The 26,229-nt window shown below is 36.4% G+C and overlaps 1 protein-coding gene across 2 annotated transcripts in view; it reads right to left on the reverse strand.

The window, feature by feature from the left end:
• NEBL (nebulette) overlaps positions 1 to 26,229 on the reverse strand; it is a 346,434-nt gene that overhangs the window by 59,207 nt on the left and 260,998 nt on the right. Inside the window, exons 6-11 of one of the 2 annotated variants that reach the window (XM_007457418.1) lie at positions 19,980 to 20,081; positions 18,760 to 18,861; positions 10,000 to 10,113; positions 8,274 to 8,375; positions 3,783 to 3,887; positions 1,880 to 1,987 (exon numbers count right to left, since the gene is read on the reverse strand). The exons of the other annotated variant lie outside the window; for it this stretch is intronic. Coding sequence (XP_007457480.1) covers positions 1,880 to 1,987; positions 3,783 to 3,887; positions 8,274 to 8,375; positions 10,000 to 10,113; positions 18,760 to 18,861; positions 19,980 to 20,081 — 633 coding nt within the window. The remainder of the gene's footprint in view (positions 1 to 1,879; positions 1,988 to 3,782; positions 3,888 to 8,273; positions 8,376 to 9,999; positions 10,114 to 18,759; positions 18,862 to 19,979; positions 20,082 to 26,229) is intronic. 2 annotated transcript variants of the gene reach the window in all.

Genomic DNA, 26,229 nt, shown 5'->3' on the forward strand with positions numbered 1-26,229 from the left:
GGTGGTCAATCCTTGATCTGGGAACTAAGACCCTGCAAGCAAGCCGCGTGGCACAGCCAAAAAAAAAAAAGACCATTTCTAAAATGTAATGGAGGCTGGAAGAGATTTTCCTTTCATGATTGTGGTATTGAGAATATTTCTCTACCATCTATGGAGCTGATATGAACCAAGTTACACTGTGAGGAGCATCTTGTCTGGAACCTGACGAACTGCTCTTTGGGTAAGAGTTCACGACAAGAAATGAAAGGAGATTGCGGAGGGCCTAAATCCATACCCCCATCCGCCTTTTTGACATTGCCACCCTTTGGTTATTAGGCTCTAAATTCTACATTTGAGCTAGGCGCTTGAAAATCAATGGAAACCCAGGATTCATGACTATAAAATCAGTCTCCCTAAATAACAAAAATAATCCATCCATGTGAAACATTTATCAGACACACAAGGGTCCAAATTTTACCAGCTCAATATTTTATTCAAATTGCAACACAAAGATCGTACAAATAAATAAATTCTGCATGAATTTATTCCTATTAATACAAAATGAAAAGCTATTTCCAGGATCATTATGTACTTATTACAGGGATAGGTAACTGTACACAGAAATTCTCCAAACTGTGAGGGAGGATAAGAGAATACGCTGTCCCCTCCCCTACATTTGAGTTACACGTGGCCATTTACCATTTAACAAACAATCCAGGAATAGCCATGAGAAACAGATGTTCTATAAAAACTAACAGAGCTAATTAAGAAGAAAACATACTGAATTAAAGGAACTACAGACACACCAAAGAACAATGATGAGAAGTGGTCCTCCTTATGTGGAACTAACTGAGATCATAATTATAAAGCTGAATCTAGGGCATTTTGAGGCCAAAACTGACTCTAAAAACTGAAATACAAATATATGTACATTTATTTATTTCATATTTTTCACTTCAAAAGGCCCTTCTCTGAAAACAAAATTATTTGACAGAAGTAACTCACTAAGGAAGGGTGAAGACAACTTGAACTCGCCAGTATATGACTAGAAAATAGAAAAACACACTGAAGTATGCTTTTTGTCGGACAGCTCTATTTGTGGAACAGAAGACAAAGAACTTTTCAAAGCCACATTTAGAGATTCCTTCTAGAAAACACACTGGCTAAACCTACATCTGTCATTAGAAGAAAGTGAGAGAAGCTTAGTTACAGGCTATAACGAAAACATTAGTGGCTTTTCCTGAGTTCATACTTCGCTTTACCTGTGGGAGGCTCTTAAAGAAGCACATGGTCAAGCTTATCCCTTAGGAATAAGAACCATCTCTTGTACCTACTTCACTGGTCCTGCATTTAAAGACATCTTTCACATCAAACTTTGTCTAAGATTTTTAGATATATTATTTTTCTAGTATAAAATTTATCTGCAAATTTATACAGAATAAATTATAGAGTATAAATCTTTATAGTATAAATGTGGTTCAAAGATATTTTCCATTGGAAGATTTCTTTCTCCTCAAGCCCTGATGAGCAGAAACATAATTGCTGAGCCTAAAACTCTAATAGCCAATGGCTATAATTTAAGGGAAAACATGTCTCAGCCTCTGCAAAGGATAATTCTCCCCTAGTGACAATACCAGAAATCAGAAGAGCAAAAATTGAAAGCCAATATTAATGAAAGACCCACACAGTCCACAACGTAAGTTAATTCCACAGCATATAATAAATGTATAACTACAGGTAAACATTAAAGCTGATTTACACCTAATGTCAGAAACAGCCAACCACTGCAGTGTACTTTCTTCCTGACCCACTAAACATTCTGAACCACTCTACTGGTTCCTTTCAGTGATAAAACATCAAATTTGCATTAAACAGTTGATAACAAAACAAAGGGACCCACCTCACTTTGCATCTTCTGAGCCTCCTTTGAAGCTTGATATGATGGTGTCTCAACAAATTCAAGCATCGATTTCCCCTTATTTTTCTCATACTCTTCTTTGTACTTAACCTTCATTGAAAAACAGTATAAAAGGCACATAAAGCTCACAAGCCCTTACACAAATAGAGCAAAGTCAAATAAATATATGTGCAAAACCAATCACCCTATTTTCTAAAATCACATTCTTCTGGCCATTTAGGTTGATGACTGGGTTCTCTGTGGTTAATTATATACAATGAAAGTAAACAGGTAATATATTAAAAATTTTAAGGGATAAAAATGATTTAGAACTAAATAATGTAGTTCTAGGACTTGTATAAGTATTTAGACAGCTGGGATATATAGATATGTATCATATACGTGGGGTTACATATGTATACACACATGTTATACACACAGGTATAGGTACATATATAGAGAGAAAGACAAAGAGACAGAGAGGCTGAGACAGAGAAAAAAGGAGAGAGAAAAGAGAGAGAGAGAGAGAGAGAGAGAGAGAGAGAGAGAGAGAGAGATCCCCGTGATAACTTTGAATGCCTAGCAGTAAATCATGAACAAGAAGAAAAACATAGCTGTGATTCTCTCTTTCTGACAAAGGAAAGACAGTGTTCTTTGGGACTGTTGAATTTTTCCATAGACACTGAGTGAAACACACACACAGAGCTTTTATGTGACTTCTTTCAGTTTCACTAAGCATTATTTAATAATATCATAACATGAATTATTTATTTCAGTTACAACCAATCCCCATCTTATTTCGGTTTATAAAACCATCGATATTTTCTATCTCCTGAAAACAAAAACTAGAATTATATTCTGTAAGCTGTCAGAGTGGTCGGCTTTTTTAGCAATATACCTTTTTAAATTAAATTCACAGAAAAGTTTTGATCATGATTCATTTCATTCAGAAATGTATTTTCATTAAAATCCTTAGGTATAATAATTACTTATGAAATTGGTTCTTAAGTTGTATTATAATAATAATTTTAATGGTAATTAAATCCAAAAGAACCTTTTCAAAACTTAGAACTTTGTGGTGGCAGGAAATATAACAAATTTTTAAATCCCTATTTTTAGGAATACTTTTTGTTTTAGAGAAGTATAATAGAATGATCGATGAGAGTGTGTGAAGTAATAATAACACATTATGTTAGGAAAAAATTTTGTGGGGAAAACGAAATAAAAGTAAGAACACAAGAGAAAAACACATACATTTCCAAACCTTAAAGGAGAGCTGGTTTGTATATTTTTTAAATAAATGAAGGTGGATATCACATCACTATGGAATTTATGTTCCATGGGATACATTTAAAAGAGTGATGCAAAATTTTATCTTAATAGATGCTGGAAATAACATCTTTTGCAACCACTGAAATTCAGAACCAAAGAAAAGTTATCAACTTTAAAGTGTTCAAGAAAAAAGATATTTTTAAAGATTTCTTTCAGAGTACATAGAATTTCATAGTCAAAAGAAACATTAATGTAGAATACACTGGTAAGATAGTTTTTCCTTTTTAATACACTTATAATTGAACTGAGAAATTATAATGAACTTTGTGCTTGGAAAATTACTTTTGCAGCTCAAAATGACAAATCAGTACACTATAAAATTGAAATTATGAGATATGATCATCATTTAATTAATTAACTCATAAATTGTAAGTTTTAACTTGTGTATAGTAACTAGAATATTAGGAAATGCCTGCGTATGAAACATGGTTCAAGCTTCCCCAGCCCAATAAATATAGAGAGAGTAGTGTTTGAGATTCTTTTCACGACGCACATTCCTTCCAGCAGCTGCACATTCTCCGTCCAGGTGCCCGGCAGTGAGTGTTACAGGGTCTGGGTTGGGGAGGTCTCATACCTGACTCTGGAGCATGGCATTGCCTTTATGGTGCAGGTGTTCCACAGCGTCCATGTCAAAATGATACATGCCTTTGTTTTCCTCAAAAAGCTTTCTATACTCTCGCTAAAATAGAGAACATGAAAATAAAGTCAGAATAAAAGAGGCTGATGAGAGCAACTAATACTTAGGAATGCAAACTGAAAAATGCAAGCCAACAAGAACTGCAAAGCTACCACCAGGTTCCCATGGCTGGTTGTACAGACTTCTGACCCTGCGCTAAACCGACAATGGAAGATAGACCAGCTCTAGGTGGTCAATGTGAACAGCATCTAAAACACTGAAGAGAAGCAGAGGACAACTGGCTGTAAACACAATGTAAAAGAGATTTGCGACACTGAGGAGTGACAGCAGAAAACCCGTGACTTGTGTGAACAGGCAAAGTGGGCAAAATAAAGGCAACTTGTCCTGCCCTTATTCTAGAACAGAAATGTATTTAATTTCATCTACAAGAAGAGAAGGAAAGAAAAGAAGAAAGAACATAGGAACGGAAAGCTGGAGTCAGGAAAGAAAAATAAGTTGTATACAACGGTTCAACACTGAGAAAGATTGGGGTTCATGAGGAAAATTAGAGGGTGAGAAATAATTCAACTAATTTTCCTGAAAGGAGAGGGTAGGAGGTGCCTGGAAGAGAAACTGAGGAATCTGGGTATGGTTGGTTGCATTTTTAAGGTGAAGAAACTGGATTAAGACATTATTTAGACATACAGACAAAAAGGTAAATTTGGGGCTTCCCTGGTGGCGCAGTGGCTAAGGATCTGCCTGCCAATGCAGGGGACATGGGTTCAAGCCCTGGTCTGGGAAGATCCCACGTGCGGCAGAGCAACTAAGCCAATGTGCCACAACTACTGAGCCTGCACTCTAGAGCCCATGAGCCACAACTACTGAAACCGGCGCACCTAGAGCCCGTGCTCCGCAACGGGAGAAGCCACCACAATGAGAAGCCTGCGCACCGCAATGAAGAGTGACCCCCCGCTCGTCGCAACTAGAGAAAGCCTGTGCACAACAACGAAGACCCCACGCAGCCAAAAATAAATAAATAAAATAAATATATTTATTTAAAAAAAAAAAAGGTGAATTGGGAAAAGATCAGAATGGATAAGGATGCCAAATTCGGCAAGTGTAGGACTCTAAACACAACAGGCAGCAGTAAGACAAAAATTGCTTCCTGATTTTTATCATTAGAGATTGGACACTTAGTTATTTTGCCTATTTGGAAGAGACTTTTAGAGGTAAATGGTAACTCTCAAAGACTCACGTCTACAGAGACTTAAGCTAAAGTTTGTTGCTCCTAAGACAATGAGGATTTCAGTGAAAATGGCAGTTGTGTGTAGCGTGGAGGGCGAGGTAAGGAGCATTTGAAAGGGAGCAGGAAAGAGCTAGGATATTTGGGTCTTAGGAGATGCTCCAGTGATCTGAGAGTGAAGCAGGAAGAAGGCCCAGTGCCAGGGATGGGAAGGATGGAAGGTCCAAGTGGCCTACACATGAAAACTGCTTTCCCTGGGGATGCAGCAATGGTCTCCAAAGGCATTTTCAGCCAATCAGGGAACTAAGACATGTGTCTCCCAAAACTCTAACCAGAATACATTAGGGAGGATAGCACCCCCAGGAAGCTCATGAAAATGTTCACATAGTACATCTTGACGCAAGAGAACAATCTCTAAATAAATTTTGGCTTCTCTACTAATTTTTTTGAAAAAAGATAATTTCAAAGAATAACAGTATACTTAGAGATGTTATAATTTGATTACAAGTTATTTTATAATATATATTTATAAAATAGTTATGAACTGAATGTAACAAGCTAGGATACATTCCATTACTAAGTTAAAATCCAGAACTAATAAAGTCTGGGATAACGGGTATATACTGAGAAAAGGTCAAAAACTACTGTCCCTAACTCAATGATTTACTGTAGTTACAGAGAATTTCAGAAACTCCTATTTTAAAACCAAAACAAAACCACCCTATTTGAACTAAGATCTGTAAAAGATTACCAATACTTGCTTTTTCTTATATAATAGTCTCTGTTGCCTCCTAGTGGGAATTATACAGAGTAACACAATATATATATTTTTTTAATTTATGCAGTTATAAAAGAAACTGAAAGCTAATAGAGCTCTATTTTCCAAAGGAAAATGTTCTCTCAAAAATTTAATCAGTATGGCTGTAAAAACTCATAAGGCACTAATTTTACTCTACACACTACAATTTTTAAAATTATGATTTATATCAAAGACATTCAGAGGTCTTTAAAAAAACAGCCATTTATAACAAACTGACAACTAATTCTGGCAGAATGTCTGTTTAAGCATTCCCTTACTCAATCTTTTATTAAAATTAAGTTGCCTTTATAAAGCAACAAAATCCCAATTCTCTTTACATTAAAATTTAAAAGAAGGCAATTCTGATGTACAATAAATTCGAGCCAGTGTAACACTGTGCAACTTTAATAAGTAGAAACTTCAGAGTAACACCTTTTCTGGCTCAAACGTTCTCTTCCATGAAGTAACTGTTCAGTCACAATTCTATGGCTGAACATGAAAAAAATCTATAATCCAGGCGATAGCGACCTGAATGAAGGTTTAAACTTTATAAGTGGTATATAAAACAAGTGGAATATACAAATTTGGTGGGTTTTCTCTGTTGAAGAGAAAATAGAAACTATTATTGTTTTTCACCACTATTATAAAATAAAGATCAATTTTTTTTTTTTTTTTTTTTTTTGCGGTACACGGGCCTCTCACTGTTGTGGCCTCTCCCGTTGCGGAGCACAGGCTCCAGACGCGCAGGCTCAGCGGCCATGGCTCACGGCATGTGGGATCTTCCTGGACCGGGCCACGAACCCGTGTCCCCTGCATCGGCAGGCGGACTCTCAACCACTGCACCACCAGGGAAGCCCAAGGTCAATATTTTTTAAAAGAAATATTGCCTATGAGTGGCATGCCTTTTTTCTAGCTACCAAATTTTTGAATTACCACCATGATATTTTTGTTGGCTTATTTACACATGAAACCTTGTGTCCTAAGGAAATTAACCCAAACAGGGATGAGAAAGAGTCCCAGGTCAAATGTTACTGCAATTATCAAACTGGATGAGCAAAGACTGAACATGAAGAAAGCAGAGGCTCAGAGCACGGAAACATATTGATTTTTAGAAGCATACCTATGAGTCGTGGCAGAAAATGTATAACTGAAACAGAGCCACTCAAGGAACAGAGGCATGTGTGCAGAGGAGGAGGGGATAAGCATTGAAATGGCAGGACAGCATGAATTAAGCATCCAGGGACTGAGTTTAATTCTGTGCCTGACAGTCTCCCAACCTTTATCCCTGCTCAACAGACAGGAAAGAATAATGGACTGCTTTTCCTCCAGAGACCAGTGATAATTAATTAATTAATTAATCTCCGTGAATACAAATTATTTACGCGCAGATTACATTTCAAGAAGAAAAGAGGATTACAAAGTAACGAACAGAAGTTTCAATATATCAAAGCCGAGTGTAGACAGTTTTAACCTGAACTGAAGCTGTTATCTCATTATTTAATGGTTTGGGAGCCAGGTTTTGACTACAGATTTTTCTCATGCATGACTGTGGGTACATCTCTTGAAGATGACTGTTTTCGCTTTTTCACATTCTTTGTCAACATATCAATACTTTGCCATCAAATCTGTGCCTGATCCAAAGCAGATATATGATAAACTTGGGTAATTTTTGAGTAATTATTAAAATAGGCATAGAAATAACTTGAGGTCAAATTAGAGTTCATCATCACAGTGGGCTATTCTAAGATGTAGGAAATACAGGCACAGGTGAGCCAGGGTCATCAGGAATGAGAGCCAGTGAAGTCAGGGTTCAGATGCACTGCGTGCTGGAAACAGCATGTAAGAGCTGAGCTCTGATGGAATGGACCACTTGGCAGTGGACACAGATATTTTCATCAGGACATGAGGAGATCACCCTCTCCTCCTAGTTGTGCTGAAGAAAACATCGAAACCTTCATAAGAGTAAAAGTATAGCATCAACACAAACACCCTTGAAATTTATTTTTAGAGAAGCTATAATTTAGACTAAGATAACTTTTATGCTACCTACTGAATACCAGACACTCTGCTCTGGCCTGTACAAAATAAAAGATCCCTGACTCCCAAGTGGCTTCAATCTACTACAGAGAAAGAAAGGGGAAGGAGAAAGACAGAAAGGACGCTTGTACAAACACTTGGAAGGGTAGCTGTTCAACAAGAAAGTTTGTATTCAAGAGATATTAAAGAGCTAGCTTTGTAAAGCGACAGCCTGGGTGGGATTTAAGCAAGACACTACTTTTCATTAAGTGAGTTACTGAGGGAGGAGTGAAGGCTGGGCTCGCCTAAGGAAGCAGGTGCGCTCATGAGCACTGCAGACACATCGGCTCCAGAGACACACACCTACAGTTGTCAACAAACGACCACTTACTCCGCTGAGCATTTTGCTGGTTTTCAAAGCGTGGTTTAAAAACAAGTTTGGGAGATCTGAAACTGGATCATGCATATTTTGAATGTCTTTCTTGTACTTCACCTATGAAAATAACATGGAACAAAATACCATCTAGGAGAAGAAAATATTACGCTTTTGCATTATGGCCATTATTATTTTAAACACAACAAAGTATTATTTAATGGGAAATTGACAAATGAATTTACAAGGAGCCACTAGATGGTGCTCATTTACTACCGAATGAACAAAAGAAAACTACAGGGACTTGAAAATATTTTGGTAACTCCTTTTGTTTACGTGGTCAGAAAGGGTGATGTTAACAGAATCAAGTAACTTTAACAGAAATTCTGCTTTCAAAAAATGAAGAAAATAGAAACTTTACTCTTTAGAAATTACCACCATCTTTCAATTATATTTTGTGTCTATTTTAGAGCTTCTGGTGGTTTTCATCCTATTACTATATAGAATGTTTCTTTTCTCTTTAATCAGTTGCTTTGGAAATATAATAATATTAGTAATAATAATAATAAAATGTTAATAATAGAAAACATCAAGCACTTACTGTGTAAGTAAGTAAACAAGTAAAAACTTTTCTGTTTAAACACTTTATATGTATTAAGTAATCTCCACAATCCTAGTAGGTAAATACTTTAAATATCCCCATTTTACAGATGAGGAAACTGAGGCACAAAGATGAAAGCATAATATTAAGTGGTGGAGCAAGATGCAAATCCAGGCAATTGATTCTAAACCTTGAGCTTTCAGTACTATGCTCTAGGTTCCTTTAAGTATATCCCAACTCTATTTGCTTTACGTTTGTACACACACAAAAATAATCAAATAAGAAAAATAAATCATTATGATATTCCCAAAGGTCCTAAAAGACAGAAACACCTAATTCAATTGCTGGTAACAAAAGCTGGCTAATGAACACAAATCATGATACCTTCTAAACATTAATGAAAATAAAATATACCAAGTCCCAAGGATATGACAGGAGTTGAAAGGTTTAAATGCTCTAACAAAGCAACAGTTCAACAATAGTCAAACTTAACATTTAAAAAGGTACTCTATACATCATTCAATTATAGCAAAGTAATCGATTTCTTTCCATGTTTCTTTTTTTATACTCTTCCTAATTCTAATAAAAAATTAAGACATCTTTTCTTATAAATTGAAACTTTATTTTTAAAGATATGAAATGAAAACAAAACTTATGAAGAGGTATTTCACAGAATTTACATAAGGGATAAGAAAGAAATTGTGAGCCATCTCAAGAACAATTTCTGGAAATCTCCTTAAGATAAACTACTATGCACCAGGTATACTTTACAATATGCACAATTTCATGCATAATTACATGAGTTAACTATTGTCATAATCACTAATTTATGATACTACACACTACTTTTCTGAAAAACTGTATAATCTATTTCTATTCTTGATCGGCTATAATAGTTTTATCAGCAATATTGTTCCTACTTATTAATTAATTAGTAACCATTAATAGTAAATTACAATACGAAATTTTTCTCAGAAAAGCTTCAAGAAAATATGCTTCAGCTTTTTCTAAAATTATTTGGAAATGACATGATCATGATTAAGTATCACAAGTACCACACAGCCAAGTCCGACAAAACAAGAATCAAAATATACTGAAAATAATCTTCTGTGAATTACAAGTCACAGGCAGAAAGTAACTTACATTACTTGCCAGGGCAGTGGCCAGCTGACTTTGCCTAAAAGAAGCACTTTCAAGAGGATTGTAATGATGTTTCTTATCCTTCATTTCATTATCAAATTTTTCTTTGTATTTAACCTTCCATAAAAGAAACAAAAAGGATAAATTAAATAGCACATTTACCTTTAGGCTTTCAAAGTAACATGTTTGATTTTTAATTAGATCAGATAAAAGCTACCTTAAAAATGTATGATAGCAAAAGTTTAAATTCCTGGTACTTCTCCCCACACTCCCCCACCCCCATATAAAGCTTAATTAGGCATAAAGGGTTTTTTTTAATTAAAAAACACCTCTACTTGAACATGGATCATAAATGCAATTAGGCATGAACTCAAAATCCTATTAACAAGAACTGTATACTAAAATCTGGGGATTTTTAAATGTCAGTTTCCACTTCTGCATTCCTAACATTTATGATCAGTTAGAAATCAAGACCACAAATGTCTTAACATCTACCACATTTAGAAAATGGGTCCTAAATCTCAGAATTTGAATATTAATTTTCCTAAAAGAATTATTCCAAATGCAGGACATAGCTCATACCACGGTTTTTCTCATCATTTCCCATTTGTTCAAAACCTCATGGTTAGGGATTACATTTTCTGAAACATCCTGGGTCTATTTAATGTCATTTTTCATTTCTCTGCTTTAACTCCACAATTGTATTCAGCGGCAGAACCATCTCCAATCTTCACTGTGAATTTTTTTTTTTTTAAGTAGTCTTAAGGCAACCAAAAGAAGGATTATCAACTTATCGTGTAGAACTATATTTTTCTCCATGAATAGAGAAATATGTGTATGTTATATGATAATTAATTAGAATATATATACAAATTCTTTACAAAAATAAAACAAAACTAGCTAGTCTCATTTCACATCCACTTTTATTCCTGTAGGCAGGAAAGGATGCACAAATCTTAAAAGCGAAAGTAAGCTCTTTTGTCTTCTTGTAATATTTTTTATTATATAATGATTCTTACACTATTTTGTTTTCTTACAACATTCAGAATGCACCTTTATTCTACATCCTAAGCTCTGCCTTGCAGAAACTTTTACAAAAAAGCAGTTTGGGAAGGGCTCATGTTACCTCTTTTAATCTAGTGTGTATTGGGGGATGGTCTCCCTCAGGGACACGTGCCACGTACCTACAAGTGGGAGCATGTGAAAACCCTGGTGGGAACACATTTGGAAAATATGTCAAGATGGTTCACAGGGAACATTTTCTGTTGTAGTTCCATTTGCTAATAATAACTTTTGATACTCAGTTTACCTTATCAATTCAAGCAAAATCTCGTTCATTCTAATTAACAGGCAAGGTCTCCCTAAAACAAGAAAAACTTTGATTTTTAGAAAATTATTTTATCTTGAAATCAGGGCCAACATCACCAGTGGAATAAATTTAGACCTCCTTTACTACTTTCCACAGTAGCTGGCACCAAAGCCAAGATTCTCCCTACCTGGTCCTCCCCTAAACACACAATGCCACTCCTCAGCACTCCTCTGCTGTGGCATTTTTCACAGTATTCTTACCTGTGTTTTTGTCTCTTCTAGGTTTTAGTGCCTGAAAGGTATTCACTTAATGATGATAGTAGATTCTCTGAACTGACTTCCCCTAGAATGGCACTCCCGATTCAGCCAGATTCACCAACACTTTCCACCTACTGAGGAAAACATGCTGCCTGATGCCACAGTGCCGTAAACACTCTCAGCCCGTAGCTGCTTCCATCTAATCAACTGATTCTGCTATGTAACATGGGCTTGCATCGTTTCCTGTCAGTTATTCACAGTTCCCAACCTCAGGCACCATGAGTATCTTAGTTATGTATTAGCTAAAAGGCAAAACTTGAACACAGAGAGCCCACCATACTGTCTTTGTACCCACCCCTGGGGTTCCCAGCACAATTACACTAAGCCCAGAGGCAACATGGAAGGAAGTGTTACTTGGAAATTAACCTGACACATTCTCATCTGTCAGATAACCTGGCAGCATTTACTCTTTCCAAGTAAGTGCATAATTTCTGAAAAACAATAATCAATCTACACTGTAATGATTCCTTCCTTCCTCTATTCATTAAACATTGAGCCTGCACTGGGTTCCTACTATGAGTTAGGATGAGTTCCTACCTGAGGTTGGGAATGCTGATATGACCCAGACACACTCCATCAGGCTTGGAGTCAGTAATCTCTTCCAAAAGCAAATCTGATCAAGTCACATACATGCTTAAACTCACTTCTTATTGGGCTTTGCATGAAGACCAGGATCCCAGACACGGCTACAAGGTTCAGTGGGACCTGGCATTCCCAGCTCTTCAATCTCCCCTTTAATTTCTGTCCTCTGGCTATCCTTGTGCTCTGAAGTTCGTTGAACATGCTGCATGTGCCCCTCTCTGGCCTTCAATATGCTGTCCCCTTTGTGTCAGATTAATTTCCAAGTAACACCCCCCTCCGTGTTGTGTCTGCTCCTAGTGTAACTGTGCTGAGAACTACAGGGGGTACAAAGGCAGTCTGATGGGCTCTCCATGCTCAAGGATGATATGACCTATTTTTGCCATTTAGCTAATACGTAACTAAGACACTCACGATGTCTGAGGTTGAAGAATATGAATAATTGAAAGAAAACTTGATGGAAGCCAGCACTGCTCAGCTGGGTTAACTGATTAGATTTAAATACTTCAATACAAACAGAACCCTGCATTTTTTCACCTGATGTTTTGCAAGACACACTTTTAGTAATACTAACCTATTATTAAAGGTGAGTTTTCCCTGGAAATATAAGGTTAGACTATTTTCTAAGTTTTGGATTATATTTGAATTATCTGTGTATGTCTGCTCTCCCATTAGACAGTGAGCAAGAAATAGATTTTTTAAATTCATTTTTGTATCCCTAGGGCCTGACACACTAGTGCTTTGAATGGATTTGGCACTTAATATATGTTTATTAAAGAAACATATAAATTAAAGAGAAAATGATAAGCAATCAACTCTCCATTAGGACTCAGAATGAGTCATACCCTGAGGTAGGTGTTGGAACTATATATAATACTTCTCTAATTTCCCAAGTCTGTTCCCCCAACACACACCCTCCACAGTCACTGATAAATTGGTTTGAACATCCTATTAGGAAGAAACAAATGCAAAAGGAAATGAAAAACAATAGATATAAAAATAACATATTGCATCTCTATCATACTTTATAGTTCCTGCCAGACTTCTACTCATTCATTCATTCATTCAAGAATTATTTATCAAATGCATACTCTACATTCTACATCACTTATTATGCTGAAGAGTTCTATACTGAAGAGATTTGGGAATTGGGCAGTAACTGTCTTCAAAGATTTGCAAAAACAGAAAAACAGCCTTTGTTCTACTACAAAAGGTAAAGCTAGTATTGATAGGTAGAAGTTGTAGCCAACGAGATTTCTGCTGGTTACAAGGAAAATGTTCTATCAGCTGAGCTGTCCACCAGTGGAACAGCTTTCCTGTTCTGTTTTCCCCTTCTGCTTTCCTGCTTCAAATAACTGCTTCCTACCTCCTCCCAATGTTCACCTGAAAAATTTCTACACATCTTGCATCTGCCCAAATGTAACTTCTTTCTGAAAGCCCTCTCTGACACTCTAAACATAATATTTACTGCTGATATATTTCTGAAGCACCACAAATTTACCTGGTCACTCATCACACATTGCTGCAATTACCTGCAAAACTGTCTCTGGTGTTGGTCTTCCCCATTAGACTCTAAGCTTGGTGAAGGCATGGGCTATATCTGTTCTGTTCACCCTTGAAAATCTAACCCCAAGCATAGTGTCTGGCATGTAATATCTGGTTCAGTAACTGTTTTGTTTGAATGAATAAGTGGATGGATTACACTGAGAAGGGATTCTTTCATTGAAAAGCAGGACCAGGTAACTTTCATGGTGTCTCCAAATTTTGCAATAGCCTTGTTTTATGAGAACTTTATTCTTAAAGATTTCTACCACTGTTATGCACTGGGCTACACACCCTAAAATTTGAATTTTAAAATGCTGTCTAACCTTTCCAGGTTATTTCTGTAGCATGAGATTAATTATTTAAAGTGTATCTGTCATTCATGTACTTCTAATGAGTTTAATAATAAGCGGAGTGTTGTGAAATTAATCTTATTTTAACCTTCAGAACTCTGTGTGATCTGACTTAAAAGATACCTAAAGAACAAAAATGCAAGAATTTCCCTCATTAATTAACCAGAAAGTAAAATAACTGAATTACATTAAAAATATATTTACCAGACACTGATACCAACTGTTTCTTATCTTGCTGTAAGGTTTGCACATAAATGAACTAAGAAAATAGCCAAATAGTTTGGTTCACTCACTGGTTCACTCACTAACTTCACATACACACCGACCATTCTATCCTACTTTCAATCCACAGTTCACACATCTAAGTGTCCACCTGCTCACGCACACTCGCTTCTGCTAAGGGATCAGGGTAACGCTTTCCTTTCATTGTAATGGGTGACTCAACCATGGAACAAAGTATCTTCCTTCCAGTTTTAAGACCATTTGAGACAAGAGGAAATAGGTGTTGGGTGACTTTACTATGGTTTTAAGGCACAATGTTACCCCTTATACATAAATCAATCACTGGAAACAAATGAAAAGTTATACCTATGACTGACTTTATTCACATTATGAATATCATATCTAAAAGTTAATGACTACCAACTTTTAAAAAAATATAGGTTAGGTATATGGGATGAAACTCCTAAAAGTTTTATAAAGAATTTTAACAGACTTAGCAGAACTTTCGGAGGTACACACTACAAAAAAAACGCTAGAACTGCTCAACCGCAATGATAGAACTCAACCTAGTTCCTCATAACTGCATCTGAACAGGGCTGTGTTTCAACAGTCAAAGCCTGACTTCTGATCTCAGTAGTTCAAGCTTTCAGCACAAGGAGTGCTGGGCTTGGTGACATCACCTGTGGCTCAGTTTCACAAAGTGCCAGAAAAGCAGACAAAAAGCAGACCTTGAACGAAAGCTTTTCATCATAGTCATAGAAACATATGCTAGGAAAGAAGTGGAAAATTGGATAAGTGCACTTAATTATCAGTGAAAGTGAAAAGTAAACAACAACACAATGCCACACATCCATGGGCATCAATTCCCTCCAATTTCGGATGAAACTGAACTAAAAGCTGTTGAGGAAGAGAGTAAGAACGGATTTTTATGTAGAATTCATCATAAAATCCATGTGTTTAAGTCTGAATTTTACCCAAAATATACTCTGTCCTTATTTTCATAATAAAATTATACCTGACTTTGAACCAAATGTGAATGATCTAGAGAAATTTGTTTAATCAGTCTCTATGTAATTCCTGAAAGCCTAATCTGTGCCATTAACGCCATTAAACCCTGTCCCCACAGAGCCTGCTGAGTGGTAGTGAATAGATGTTTAAAACACACACATATACATTTATATGACCAATATACATTGTGTTAAGAACTATAAAGAAAAACAGAATAAAGGGGAACAGAGCAATATAATTTAAATCAGCAAGTCAAAGACGTGACATTTAAGCCAAAAGTTGGGTGGAAGGAGATTGGAAGGGAGAGTGTTTGCCCAGAAGGGAGAATGGGAGATTCTCCAAACCAGTTAATACCCCTTTACAAGTTAAGGACAATACTTACTATTAAATTTTAACATCAATCTGATTAGTAATGTTTAGGTTTAAAATCCTCTCTTACCAATACATCAAATGCAATTTTAGAAGAAACACTAATTACTATAAATACAAAATTTTCTTTGATATTATAAAACTAAAGGAATTCCATTCATCACATAGACAAATTCCAATTCATAAATTAAGATGATCTATGAATATGAAAACAAAATAACCACTCTTAGAAGCATTTTTTTAAGATGATGACTTCAATAATTACTGCCCTAATATCTGAGATACTTATAAATACACCCATCTCTTTATCTTAACACATGAGATTTCACTTTCACTTTTCACTGATTTTCTTTTAATTACTTGACCATAATTTTATGTGCCTCCTAGACTTTACAACTATGGGAGCAAAGCTATTGTACAAGTTAACATAGGAAGAGTTTTGTTTCCATTACTTTTTCCGGGTTCAATCCCACAGAGCTCAATTTCCAGGTAAAATGGGAGAATTGTGCCCTCTCGCTTTCTCTTTCTGTCTATTCATCAGGGGTGTCTTATCTCTCCACACCATGGGCACTGCCCCGTCATCGCCTTCCCTCTCACAATCCGGGTGCTCTCTTACTCTTTCTGTTCTGCATCTTGCATCCTGCCCCTAGCTTCCCAGCTTACTGCATTCCTAAATTATTTCCCTTCTACGTATCTACTTGCCTTCGTGGGCTCCTATATTCACAATCTCATTAGCTTAGGAGCAAGAGAATACATGATCTCCAAAGTTGTCAATAAAAATAAGAAACTACACTTTCTGCCTTTATTTCTAGTCAATGCACCTGAAAATACAAATGAACATACCAAGTTCATTCTGAAGTCCTACATATTCATCTGCCCAGTTTTTCCCTTTTCTAATGAGTTTGTACACTGTGAGATCAGCAAAAATGTCATAAAAAAAACAAAGACGACAGATATAATGTAACTTGCAAATTACAGTCTGCTTAGGCATCTAATAATTCAGTTATTAAATGATTTGAGATTTTTTTTTTTTAAGTCTGCCTAAGAACCCAGGTAGGATCAAATGGTAGGATTTTTGGTGACTGCATTTGAAATGTGAAAATAAAAACTCAAATACTAAAACTTTCTTCTAAGGACTCTCAAATAAGATTGTGAAGGAATGAATTTAAGACCAGAATCTAAGGGCCAGTCAACTATTTCTGCTTCATTTTGTGCATGAATTCATGTAAAAAATGCAGAGTAGAAAACTATTCTGAATAGCTACAGTAAAATTATTCCTGGGAAATGATGCGGTGTTTCTATGGGCCAGGCAGTGTTTTAAGCTGCTCACGGTAATTCATTTAATCCTCACAACAACCCTAAAAAGCAGTATGGCTGCCATGCCATTTTACGGGCCAGGAAACTGCAGATGGAGAAATTAAGCCATCTGTCCAAAGTCACTCAGTGAGCCAGCGGCAGGACCAGGAACTCAGGGTCCAGGTCCACAGCCCATTTTCTTAATTACTCAGCCAAATTGTACTGCTTTTCTAGAATCTGCCGCTTCTCCTACACAACCGATAGGAACTCTTTGCCCCCAGAAAAGGCTGAAATTGTGAGAAGTCAGAAAATCTAAAGCGATACCGGAAGAGTTGCCAGGTCTGTGCCAATATTCCCTGCTCTTCAATGAGTGTTACTTGGGCTGAGAAGAGCTTGGAGTCATGGCCCTTCTCAGGCCCTCCAAAGCTAAGAACATAGTAGGTCTTCTCATTTTTTCAGACAGTATTTTATGTTCTTCAGTTAGATTTTACAGTTTTCCTCTTTTACATCTCTCCATTTTGAAGTATAATCGAATTAAGACTTTTGCAACTTGAGGAATGGACATTTTCAAAGTTGAAAACACTACACATGCATAAAAGTTACTGTTTGTTATCACTGACTTTGCAAATGTTACCTTTTTCCATTACAAGAGTTGTCAATTTTTATATAGTCAAGCATGTCTAACTATTATTTTATAGCTTCTGGTTCCCCAGTTTTAAGAACTCTGTTATCCCTATGTGGTATATATAGTCTCTTGGATTTTCTTTTAAGGTTTAAAATATTTTTTGGGTTTACATTCACATCTTTAATCCATCTGGAATTCATTTTGTAGATGGTTTAAGATTCAGGTCCAATTTTATTTTTACCCAGATGGATGGCCAGTTATGTCAGCACCGTTTATTAACTAATACAACTTTTTCCCACTGACTTGAACCAACACTTTTATCATATATTAAATTCTTATACACATTGGAACCTATTTCAGGATTCCCTAGTCTATCCTACTGATTATTTTATCTCTTACTATATCAATCCCATATTGATTTAATTTCAGTGGTTTTATACTATGTTATGGTAACTCACAACTTAAGTTCTCCTTCATTGGTCTTCACTTTCATACTTTTAAAGGCTATTCTCAGGCATTTCCTTTCCATTCAAACTCTAAGATCATTTACCCATACTTCAAAAAAAACTGTTGGATTCTAACTGAAATTGCATGATATTTATATATTAATTTTGGGAAAACTGATATTTTTATCTATTGAGACATTCAGCCAAAAATATGGCATGTCTTTACACTTTTTCAGATCCTTTTTATGATTTCAATGTTCTCTTCATTTACATTACCTCTTTTTTACTTTGTGATTAAAACATTTAAAAATTGAGAAAATTGCTGTTTTTCTTACTAAGTTAAAAGTTCTGTGTATGCGTGTATAGAGAGAAATTTAATTATTCTTCTAATCTAATTGATATGACTACTGCTAAATTCTAGAAATCCTAGGAAATGTGACAACATGGCTGAACTCATAGAAAAAGGTTAGAATTTGAGCCAGGAGAAAAGGAAACTTAGTTTTATGCTTAAAATTGGACTTATTTTATCCCTTACTGAAATTTACAATTATTGTAATCCTATCTGACATGGTTACAGAAACATTGTCTTTACGTATTCTTGCAATTAAAGACATTACCTAAAGTAAAATATCTTCCAGTGCTGCTAGAAACAAAATCTCTGAATAAAATCATTGTGGAATCATCACTAGATTCTTACTTGACTAGAAAGTTTAGAAGCTTCCACAGCATGCTCAAAATCTGGTCTTCCAATGACAGCAGGCTCTTTATTCATTACTCCTTGCCCTTTCTTGTATTCAGCCTAAAATGAATAAATAAGAGAATGCTGAATATTTCTACTTTCCAATGAAAAATTACATTGATAATAGCCAAAATAAAATTGACCCTCAGTCCATAAAAAATGTTCCTTACAACTCACCAAATACTAAAATGCTGACTGCTAAGAAGAAACTGATTTTATTAAAACAACTTTTTTGTAGTAAAATAATTACTAAGTTTGAGTCCATGAATCCAGTCATCATCATCATCATTGTGTTTATGTTATCCAGGAGAAATTTCTAGATAATTGAGACCCTGCATTCTGCATACAGATGTCTTCCGGCTTTGTTTAGTCTTAGGAACTGATCTAACTCTGTTTGGTTAACATGCAGTTGAATTTAGTAAATAATTATTGATTTTTTAAGGTGAGTATAGCCTATGTTACTCAAATATTTGGTTCAAGTTAAGTAATCATTTTTAATCAGGATGTAAGGTATGTTTAAGTAAAATGGTATTAACCAAGAAGGATGTCTTAGGGAAGATAAAAACAGCCATGATGGGCTTCCCTGGTGGCGCAGTGGTTGAGAGTCCGCCTGCCGATGCAGGGGACATGGGTTCATGCCCCGGTCCGGGAAGATCCCACATGCCACGGAGCGGCTGGGCCCATGAGCCATGGCCGCTGAGCCTGTGCGTCCGGAGCCTGTGCTCCGCAACGGGAGAGGCCACAACAGTGAGAGGCCCAGCGTACAGCAATGTGCATTGGTAAATGCTGACCAAAGAGAACCTGCATAATTAACAGCAACAAGATGGAAACAAGGCCAAGTGAAGTTCTTTGGGACAAGGTGAAAGATAATATGGGACCACACGAATGACAAACTTGATTCTCAGGCTCAGACATTTGAATGTTATCTTATGCCTGAATAGTACTTATTTTTTTAAAAGCATGACAACAGAGCTATGGTCAAGTCAAGTCTGATCAGTTTCTGCACATATCCAAATAATTTACATAGTGAAATGGATAATTCAGATGAAAAAATTGAGATGTCATTAATTCAGATTGATTAATTTCACTAACTAAATTAACCATCCAACAACCAAAGCCACTTTGTCTCCTGCAAAAATGAGAAATCAATTCTGCTCAAGATAAGAAAGAGAGATTACATTGCTTATGATCTTGGAGATCTGTGTCGCCATCTTGATGTCTGGTCTGTCAAGCTCCGCATTATACATGTGGGTGTCCTGCACATCTTTTCTATAAAAAATCTGATCAAAGAGACAGTTTCAATTGAAAAAGAGAAAACAGAAATGAGTAGTTTCATATACCCGCTAGCCTTAATGTCCATAACATAATTTATCCTTGCCATAATCTTCTAAGAAAGCCACTGACCCTAAGTTTTTTTAAAAATTTTTATGTGCAACATTTGGATAACTATATTCTCTTTTTACTATGCCAATGCCTCACTAACATTATTGCATATGAACTGAATTTATACAACATAAAAAATATAATCCCAAGACCTTGGCACAGAACCAATCTTATAAGATTTTACATATACCATACTTATAAGCATGTCATTCTGTGTAAGTGTATATGTGCATATTCACATACAGAATATCCTCACCAAGGGCGTTAACTTGTCTACCACACAGTCTTGACCCCCAGGGGATACAGGATAAGCTCCAGCACACGAATATGGAAAATCATTTCCTGGGGTGAGGGTGTGTGAAACTCTGGAACTCTCCAGCTTTTTCACCCTCCCAACCACACCTTTCTCTTCCTTTTCTGATTGGACTCTTCAAAATGCCCCTTATCTGGGAGGCCTAGTGATGGTACTGATAGTTTTATTCTAGTAAATATCATTGCAATGACTTGATTCTCCAACAATGAAAGGATACACATTCAGGAATATTCATCCTCTGAATAGACATTAGATACAATCAAACCAAAGTGTGGAAAATAGATATTTAAAGAGAAAAATATATATGTTTTGCCAAACGTACTTTAGATGACAGTGGTCATTTACATTAACTTGACTGACAAATGAGAGGAGAGACCAGAAGCCAACTCATATAATCCCTGATGGGCAAACATCTCACTGTCTATCTGCTTCTCTATTTCCTGAGACTGGTCATGAGCTGAAGAAATATTTATCTATTTGCCAGATGGAGTTCTATATGGCAAATTCACCAGTGGATGGCTAGTCAACTTGTCCATTACATTAGATTCTATTAAATGTATAATGCAAAGGGTGTAGTAACAGTCACTTTTAAAACCCATCTTCACTCTTCCAAGATGTAAAAGGTAGAACCCAGAAATGTACAACTGAACATCTATACAAAATGCACAATTAATTGCATTTGTACAAAACAAGTATTTCTAATGTTGCCTGCAAGCTTTCTGCAATAGCATCACCTGGGGTACTTATTAAAATTTTTAGATTCCTGAGATCCATCCTCAATCCTCTGTAACAGAATTTTGGTAAATGGGGCCCAAGAATCTGCATTTTAATGAATTTCCCAGTTGACCACTATGAATCAGTGCTCTGGATAATATCAGTGTATCTTGTTATTTTCCTTTCAACCTTGCAGCATTAAAAAAAATTTGTACATTTTTATTTCTTTCAAAAATAATATCAGGTGTAAGAAACGATAATGCATTAAAACTTTCATAGTATCCCTAATGCATTATATGATTTTATTTCAATGAAGCATGTATATATACTTCTATTTAAGAGCTTGCACTGGGACTTCCCTGGTGGTCCAGTGGCTAAGGCTCCGTGCTCCCAATGCAGAGGGCCCGGGTTCAATCCCTGGTTAGGGAACCTAGATCCCACGTGCCACAGCTAAGACCTGATGCAGCCAAATTAATTAATTAATTTAAAAAAAAAAGAGCTTGCATTGGCCTCACCACCAACTACTTTCTAAACCATGTTTATAATCATGAACCTGTCTGACAAGTGAACACAGCTTAAATATAATTAGCATAATTTTGGCAAGAACATCTGTTTCCTTCACTACTTGCATTTTCATAGGCTTTACGTTAAGCAATTTTAAGTAGGTTTTGTGCACACCGGTAGCAAAAGAAACAAAAATAATCTGAAAACTGAGTTATTTTGTTGGGTGAGTTTAAAATCTTCAGGGACTTAAAATAAGCCAATTTTGATTGGTTTCAAAAAGCAACACATTCATCTACAAATGATGGCCAATCAACCTCAGCCTGCACCAAGTTAAACACAAACTGTGTAAACAAAAACGGACTCTCAGGTGAAAACAAACCAAAATTATTACCCACCTACAAGACTAACTGTTTCTAAGTTACTGCATTCAGATGAAAGCCGTAGGGGGGAATGCCTTTTTGTTTAGAAAAGAATGAGGGTAAAAATGTAAACCCTTACTTTTTGAAAAGAGCTGCAACCTTTCAGAAATCTATGCTTTACATGGGTTACCTAATTATACGCTGTTCAGCCTAATGGCTGCGTGAAGAGAGGTGAACAGCACAAAGGCGGCAGGAGCGGGACAATGAATAGGGCCCCATCATCCATGTAAATTGCAAATTAGAGGCCAGCATATGTGACTCAAAACAAATATTAAGATTGACATGAGCTGCACATTCAAACAAGCGGACACCACAGAGCCACACAGGAGAAAAACCCAGGAGCCTGTCTCTACCGATCTCCCAGAATATGAAGGCTTGAGGTCATCCCACAGGAACGGGGGCTTACGCTGAGGGACATGGAGAGCAGCAAGCTCCTTATTTTCGCTAGCTGCAAGGATGTCTGAACATCGGAAACAAGGTTACCCGAGCAGATTAGTCATTTTCCTCCACCTAACCTGTTACTTAGGGTCAAGGGAAGCTCATCTGACATTTCTCAAATGTCTGCAACATGTGTTTGCTCCCTTCCTCAAGCCGTCACAACTAACTGAGGAAGAATACAAACGTTACAGTGGAAGAGAGGTTTGTCCGAGGAGGGGCAGACACACATACACTCTTTTTTTTCTGAATAATCCAAACCCTAAATGCTCACTGTGTTGAGACAACGACGACAGATGGGACCCCATTCTCCAGGCGGTCTTCTCAAGACGAGATGGTGTTCTATAAAAAACTGTTTTGAATAAGAAGAAAGACAGAGATTCCTGAAAATCTCTGAATCAATCTCTGAAAATTCCTGAAAATCAACCCAGGACAGGTGCAGGCCTGAGGGTCAATGACTGATTTTGCCTCGTTTTATTTAATGTTTTCTTCCCTATTGTGTCCTCAGAGTAAGAGAATGAAAAAGAAGGCGGAGGGGGGAGAAGTGAAAGGGGGAGGGAAGAAAGAGGAGAAATAATAGTAATAACAGTAATAATAATTGTCATTTTAGGCCATTTATTATGTACCAGCTACCATATTAAGGACTTAACATTCACTGTCTCACTCACACATTTCTTAAATGTATGACTGTAACAATTTATATCCATTAAACCAAGTTCCCTTTATGACTCTTCTATTTCAATTTTTTTCTTAATTTTAAACTAGTTATTCTCACTAATGGACATTAGAATAATCCTAGTAAGTTCCACAGAGGAAACAAATGGAATTTTAATGGGCATTGCACTAAACCTACCAAACAATGTAGGGAAGAATGATATCTCAACAAGATTTCAGTCTGTTCACAGGAGAAGGTATATTTCTACATTTCTTTAAATCTTTTATTTTAGCTTTCAGTGAAGTTTCATCCTTATCTACTATAGGTCCTATACAGGAAAATACAATCATTATCATGTTATTATCATTTTTATACATTTATTTTGCACTCAAGATAAACAGCTTTATCTTTTTAGTAGTATATAATATTTTCACAAAGACTAGTTATGGTTTCTTCCTCAGGAGCACCTAGACTTATTACTGTACATGCTTGATCTCTTCCTTCCGCCTTTTTTTTCCCCACTGAATTTACTTCCTTGCCCTTTTCCACATATCTGGATCATTTTCCTAAATTATTCCTTTGTAGTGGACATGTGTTAATTTTTTAAAAATCTGCCTAGCAGCATTATTTATTTGGAAACTGCCCCTCCCTCACTCCACGTGATCTAGCGGGGCCATCAAAAGCAGCCTTCCTGCCTAGTGACAGGAGTGGCCATGTGACAGGTTGTCCAATCAGATACTCCAACCCTTGGGAAACCATGATTAAATCAAGGGCAGACACATAACCAAGCAAGGCCAGAGTCATTGATGGATCTGAGGCTGGGGGAAAAAAGAACTGCTGTCCTTTCCTCTGGGATCAGTTGCTGTGAGGATGATTTAATTTTGGAAACACCAGCCTTGAGACCACCTAGACAGAGTTTGTCTGCAAGTGAAGCCATACAGAAGCAAGCAGAGCCAATAGATGGGAAGAGAAGGAGAGTCCTCGTGACACTGTGGAGCCTTTGGAGCCAGTTATGCCTGAAGGTAGCTTGAATTTCCCAGTTACCCAAACCAATAAATTCTCGTTTTTCACTTGAGCTAACATGAGATGCATTTCTGTTACTGAACCTAGAAACTCCAAATGCAGCCTCCATTTCATATGTTTTTCTGCAGTGTCAAATCTGTTCTTTATTGCCTCCAATAAAGATTTTAATTTTACCACCTGAAACTAACACAATATTGCAAATCAACTATAGTTAAACTTTTTTTTAAAGATTTTAATTCTATCGTGGGAGGGAGGGAGACGCAAGAGGGAAGAGATATGGGAACATATGTCTATGTATAACTGAATCACTTTGTTAATAAGCAGAAACTAACACACCATTGTAAAGCAATTATACTCCAATAAAGATGTAAAAAAAAAAAAAGATTTTAATTCTATCAAAATCTGTCATTGAATTTCTTCCTTATCTCACCATGTTCACTTTCTCCCTCAGGTTGTATTTTCACCTCATTTCATTGTCTTTTAATCTCAGCTTATTCTCCCCCTATAATCTTTCTACTCCTGTTTCATAAGGCCACATCTTTTGCATGTATCCTACAGTCATGCCGAGTGTCCCACGTGCCAGGTGCTGTTCTAAACACTTTAAACACATTAATTTCTTAAATCCTTACCCCTCCCTTGCTGTGCTCGATCGTCTGTACTCAACTGAGCTCCATCAACACTCCCTCCCAAGGCTAGGACTAGTTATCCAGAATCCCCTTCCTTGTATCGTTCTCGGTTGGACTTGGCCAATAAGAGGAACTTGCAATTAGATATTGAAAATGGAAGTGAAATGGCTGCGTTTATTCTTCACGTACAGCCAGACACATTGAGCAAAGGATTCCCAGTGACTCTGCAGCAAGCTCTTCATGTTTAGACAACAGTGATTTGAGATTCTTCAGTAGGTGAGTTAATAAACTAGAGAAAAGCAAAACCTCCACCATGATGGTCCATACAGTGAAATTCAAGCACTTGGAGATGCAGAGATTGAGAGCTGAGGGATGGCAGGCAGGATGGAAGCCACAGACAGACACACCTGTGAGGCTAAGGGCAATGTGAGCAGACAGACTAAAAGAAATCAAATCCAACTGGCCCCGAACTCATTCATTCCCTTTGCTACTCTGGTGAAGGTTAAAATGATTCTTGGTGACAAGAAACTAGACAGGATAGGTATGTAGGACAGAAGTAAGTAGTGTAAACTGTATTCAGTCATAATCTCAAAACATCAGTTCAGTCAGCCTCAAGAAATTCTTTTGTCATAAACTCTTACATTAGAGAAGCCCTCCAAGTGTCATCAAGTAGTCACATGGACTGGAAATTCTATCTTAGTAAGACTTATTTCTGTTTGGGTTTGCTGCATGTAAAAAACAACTAAATCATTAAATCGTAAATATTATTTTTAAAGGAAAATATAAACCTTTGAAATATAAGTAAATGCAGGATCTGATATTCATCGGAAAACAAAATTGTTTTTCAATTATCTGAACACTGGAGTAAAATATAGAGCTGTATCTAACAGTTTATCATTATTAGCAGTATTATCATTGTTTATAAAAGCATTTTAGAGTTGACAAAAGTTTTCTTATACATGATTTAATTTTATCACCACCACAATCTTGTGAAGAAAGCAGGATAGGTATTACTAACTATTCTGCCTTAGAGATGAACAAAATACTAATATACCTATTTTAATACTAAACTCTAAAAGCGCTGTTATTTTAAGTCACATCACGGAATCACAGAGTCACAAATGTTTTTCCAGCATCATTTAACTGATTTATCCTTAAGATTTCTCTCTGTCTGATGGAATAGAAATTGTCTGCTTATTACGTTTTTTTTTTTAATATTTACTGGAGTATAATTGCTTTACAATGTTGTGTTAGTTTCTGTTGCACAACAAAGTGAATCAGCTATAAGTATATATATATATATATATATATATATATATATATATACCCATATCTCCTCCCTCTTGAGCCTCCCTC

This window comes from Lipotes vexillifer, unplaced genomic scaffold, assembly GCF_000442215.2.
Source record: "Lipotes vexillifer unplaced genomic scaffold, Lipotes_vexillifer_v1.1 scaffold1332, whole genome shotgun sequence".
In the NCBI taxonomy this organism is placed as follows: Eukaryota; Metazoa; Chordata; class Mammalia; order Artiodactyla; family Lipotidae; genus Lipotes; species Lipotes vexillifer.